This window comes from Montipora capricornis, chromosome 5 (genome assembly GCF_036669925.1).
Source record: "Montipora capricornis isolate CH-2021 chromosome 5, ASM3666992v2, whole genome shotgun sequence".
NCBI lineage: Eukaryota > Metazoa > Cnidaria > Anthozoa > Scleractinia > Acroporidae > Montipora > Montipora capricornis.
In genome coordinates, this window is record NC_090887.1 from 19,658,568 (window position 1) to 19,663,567 (window position 5,000).

Genomic DNA, 5,000 nt, shown 5'->3' on the forward strand with positions numbered 1-5,000 from the left:
GTGCGAAGTCTTTGTGATGGTAATTAGTTCAAACTTTACATATGAATGAAAACTAATTTTCATAACAAAAACTTCACACTTAGACTCGTTTTGAAGAGGAGGCAGACATGAACTCGGAAATGGCTTATTGAGATAAATTTATTAACTAAAAAGTCCCTTACTGGGGCAAAGAAATCCACAAAGAATGGCAGATCGGGTTGCGATATTTTTGCTGGAAAATCTTCAGGACCTAAGGTTTGCACACTGGAGGATGCACTTTCCTTAGCAAACACAGCAATGTCATGAGCAGTAAAGCGACCTGTGAAGTGACAATTAGAGCTGTCAATGAAAAAGCATAATCGGACTGCACAAAAATAAATTTACCGGTACTCTGCTAAATACTATAATAATAAATTATTATGATTAAGGGAAAATATTTGATTTTGGTAATTTTAATATAGCCTGTGCTCATGTACTTTTCTTTATATTTTCAGTTTTATAGGTTTTGTGGAAAAAAGCCTATTAAAAGCAACCATATTTAGCGTTGATAACTTGTAACAGTAATTCAACTGACAAACCTGAGGTCGACGGTGCCCTCATTTACCTGATTGCAGGTAAATTTCAATATCAGTGACTAAATGAGTACCGTATTTGAATTACTTATCAATAATGACAGAAAATAATACAAGTAAACAGCAATACAATGGCTCTGCTTGCTCTGTTTTGCTTTTATTCTGGTGTATTTGTAAATGCCATTCCCTTTGTATTAATGTAACAACGACTTAAAATACCCAACTTTGATGTAATTTGGAGGGCGTAATCACCTGACAATATAATATTATTTATGTTTAATTTTCTCTCTCCTTGTCCACACCAAGTCTAACGATTTTGGTTTTTCTTGTATGATCCACTGACAATGTATAGGATATTAAACAAACTGACAAAACAGAGATTGTGTGACTGTGAAGATGACTTTCACTCAGGCTGTGGAAACATCAGTATCAAGACTCCACAATTTCAAGACCACAAATACCACGCCAATCAAACTTCAAGATATGTCACAATACGACAACAAACCAAAGCCACTTGCCATGATGCCATTCATAGTGTCCATGTGATTTGAAAAGAGCTATCATTGGATACTTCCTAACATGCACCTGTTGGCAGATATCTTGTTCTTTACTGCAATCAACATGACCAACCTGAAACAACCCAAAACAAAGAGATTGTTTGGACATCTCAGCCAAGTAGTTTAATATTCAGTTAGCCTTAATCTAGTTTAAATACCACAACAGATAAACTTTGAAATAAAAACTAGCGCTAAGAAGTCACGACGTTTCGACCTCTCCGAGGTCATTTTCAAGTGAGTAAGTTCTCTAAATTTTCCAAATTAGCATAAATATGTTGAAACAAGTTAAAAAATGTGGCAAACGCTAAAATGTGTTACAAAATGTAAAAAAGTGTCAAAAATATACAATGGAAAAGAATAATAGAATAAAATAAAATAATCGTAGTAAGAATAATAATTATTGTTCTAAACAAACAGTTTGGCACGAATTGAATCACACTGTTTGTTTAGCGTTGGTTTCAGTTCTTTGATAAAAACCATTTCAAAAATAAGGCAGTCAAATTTGTTCTGATAACAGATTTGTTCTGACAACAGATAAACTCAAACAAAATTAGTCCTTAGACTAGTAACGAAATCCACAAACAAACAGCTTACATTAATATCTGAAGTGAATGCTGGCAGTTTTCTTATCTCTAAGTTATCCATTGGACCTCGGTCAAAATGTAAAACCCACGGCAACTCAGTAGCGGCGGCAAGGTTCTTCTTTATTTCCTGTAAAGAAAGACAAAGTCACATACTGTAATACCCGTTAGGCTCTAAATGGCCAGATGTTTTGTGTTCCCAAATTAACTGACAATTCTTGACAGTTCATACATGCGACAAAAGAGACAATTCTCCATTACCTCAAATGCCGAAAGGTCAACAGTCACAGGATCAGGTAACTTCTTCAAAACCAAACTAACAATTTCTTTTGTTTCCAAACTATCAATTACCTGGACAAAGAAAAGATTCACGTAAACAAAAACAAAGGAAACTATAAAATAATATACAGTTCCCAGAGAAATGATTCTGGGAACCTGGATATTTTTGTCTCCAAGGCAAAGCGGTTTGAAGTGGGATTTGTACTAATCCAGGTTAACATAATTTTTGCATTGAACAACTTGGCTAAGGAGTGGAAAGTTGTAATCCTTTATACACTTACACAGTGTATAAAATAATAATAATATAATTTTATAATAGAGCAGTATTCAACAAACTGGACTAAAACCACAATGAATGAAGTATACCTCGCCTTTCTCAGTTCCAACATCAGCTATAAAATAAACCAGATTGCCGTGATAGCCGACCTCTTGACACAAATCTGCATTTTTTCCACAATCTATAGTGCCAATGTTCACCAAATTATCCTGAGAAAAAGAAAAAAAATACATCAATATGAGATTTTTAATCACACTGAGAAATTTAATACATATATGAGGTGCATGTATCTCTAGTTTTTACAGACTCAGATGGAGCCCAAATGTTACAGGTCTAAAAGTTTGAGGAAATGACCCCCTAAGGAACTTTTTTTAGGTTCAACTCCAGCTTGGATTTCCACAGCCTTTGATCCCACAAGAATTTTCAGAAATCCATCTGTCAGGGTGGGTGAGGATTTTTCTGGAATAACCCATTCACAAACAAGATCAATCTTACCAAAATAGCAGAAAGTTTTATTCTTGTGTCTTGAGTAAGGCAATCTGCAAATAGACACAGAAATGATCTAAGATGAAAATTCCTGATACATTTCTTTTACCTCAAGCACAAGTTAAAACTTAAATGAGACTTAAATAAACATGCAAAGAATGCAAAGTAGCTCCCAGTAGGAATCTGCTAAGAAAACTCCATGTTGCCACAGTAATTCCGACCCATGGCAAAGAATCGAAAAGAATCTCAAAGCAAGGGGCTGCCTGCCAGCAGCAATAGATTGCTCCATGAACTCCTGCACCAAGGAAGACATGTCAAACAACAACCAGATTGGCAGTAATGACTTGTTTGACCTCCATCTTCAAATGCAATAATGGTCATGACCACAGAAATGAGGACGTAAATGACTTGGTGATATTATTATTATTATTATTATTATGAAGATGATGACGTGTTATAATAATCCTCTGCTTACCTTCTCCAGGAGCACAAAAATCAATAAGCCAAGGGTGGTCACTTTGGCTTATTTCATTTTGAAAATTACCTGCAAGAAAATACAGTTTGAAGTAAATAACTTGGGTAAATACTATTATTTTCAAATGATAGATTTATGACTTTGACCACAAAACAGTAATAATAATAATAATAATAATAATAATAATAATAATAATAATAATAATAATAATAATTCACAATGAGAAGGGCAAATTTGTTCTTGCACAATCAACGTCTTAAAGTGAGAAATCTAAAACACCTTACCCATAGTGAGGGCATGGAAAATATGCTTTGCTAAGGTGCCAGTAAGTGCTGGATGCAGTAAATTTTACTAATTTTAAAAATGGGTGGCATATTTCCCTCCTAATAATATACATGAAAAATCACATGTTGATTTTTTTCGTGCAATTTCGAATAATCATCTTTGCACTCGAAATCATGTGATACAAATATTCTTATACATTTCAAGATGGCGATTTGCGCACTTTTTTCTGAAACTCTTGCAAAGGGTTCCTATCTCCTTACCATCCCAAAGATCATACAAGTTGACCTCTAGAGAATCCAGAATAAACTGGACAAGTGCTTTTGTGCTTCTTGACCCTCGATGAAATTCATGCTGTAAAAAAATTAACAAAAAGATCAGTAACACCTTGTGGACTGTGCTATTTGATAGCTGACAGGCAAGAGGCACTTACTGTAGGGTAAAGTACAAGTGATGGATAACTCTGTATTCCTTGTCGCCGGCATAAGTTCCACTCTTCTTGGCAATTGACAGCACCAATTCTGATGACACCCTCAAGCTCTCGAGCAACTTCTCGCCACTGAAATGAAAAGTTACAGTTGCAAAGAGCTAAGTTGCATCTACATATTAGTAAAAAAATTTTATAGAATCTCCTTGACTCCTGTGCTACGTCCTATTCAGGAGACAAAAAGAACAAACACACTCTTCACAAAGGCTTGGGGGTCACAAGCATCAACTCAACTTGACAAGAAGAAAAAAAATAATGTCTTACTGTTGGCGCCAAGTCATGGCAGTGAGAACAAAATGGCGAATAAAAGTTGATAAACCAAATGTCATCACTTCCCTCCACTGAAACCTCTGCAGCCGATAAAAAAAAATTACTGGTTTGTTCCACACGTACAAAGAAACTCATAAGTACAGGAAACAACAATAACAAGAGGCTACCTGTACCCTAAACTTTGTTTGAAGAAATTTTAGCCAATTTCCTTTAAAATTCACAGTATTTCAGTGATTTTGTATGTTACAACATCTTGTTAATTCCGTAGTCCAAAGTCCAAAGTCCCCATTCTGTAACCCAACCATATGGTTTAGCGTGATTGTAGAATATGTACCTTACTCACATTTGAAACTGTTGTTAATGGCATTGACTCTGATCAAAACCAGTAGCCAAAATGCTTTACAACTTTTTACGATGGTATCTAAAAGGACCTTTTTCTTTTATATTTAATACCAGGAGAATTAGAAAGTAATTACACATAGCCCGGTAAGATGAGTTACTGAGTCATACGATGACCGGATATTGCATTGCATGCAACAAAAACACAAAAACTCATTCTGGGCATGCACACAATTCTTTAACACATGTTTGAATCCCGTCAATCTGTTGCATAGTGCGTCCATGGATAGTGGTCATCAAGATTGCCTCTGAATGAGGGAATGCTGAGTTCGAATCCTACTTGGGCTGCCTTCTACGAGACAAAGAAATGTTTAATACTCATGCGCAGCCACAGTGCAACCCCCAAACCCCCGCCC

The 5,000-nt window shown here is 35.5% G+C and overlaps 1 protein-coding gene across 1 annotated transcript in view; it reads right to left on the reverse strand.

The window, feature by feature from the left end:
• LOC138049818 (dnaJ homolog subfamily C member 10-like) overlaps positions 1-5,000 on the reverse strand; it is a 17,412-nt gene that overhangs the window by 8,542 nt on the left and 3,870 nt on the right. The window contains exons 5-14 of the mRNA XM_068896266.1: positions 4,240-4,325; positions 3,922-4,047; positions 3,752-3,842; positions 3,207-3,275; positions 2,741-2,784; positions 2,335-2,454; positions 1,951-2,040; positions 1,703-1,819; positions 1,070-1,181; positions 162-298 (exon numbers count right to left, since the gene is read on the reverse strand). Coding sequence (XP_068752367.1) covers positions 162-298; positions 1,070-1,181; positions 1,703-1,819; positions 1,951-2,040; positions 2,335-2,454; positions 2,741-2,784; positions 3,207-3,275; positions 3,752-3,842; positions 3,922-4,047; positions 4,240-4,325 — 992 coding nt within the window. The remainder of the gene's footprint in view (positions 1-161; positions 299-1,069; positions 1,182-1,702; positions 1,820-1,950; positions 2,041-2,334; positions 2,455-2,740; positions 2,785-3,206; positions 3,276-3,751; positions 3,843-3,921; positions 4,048-4,239; positions 4,326-5,000) is intronic.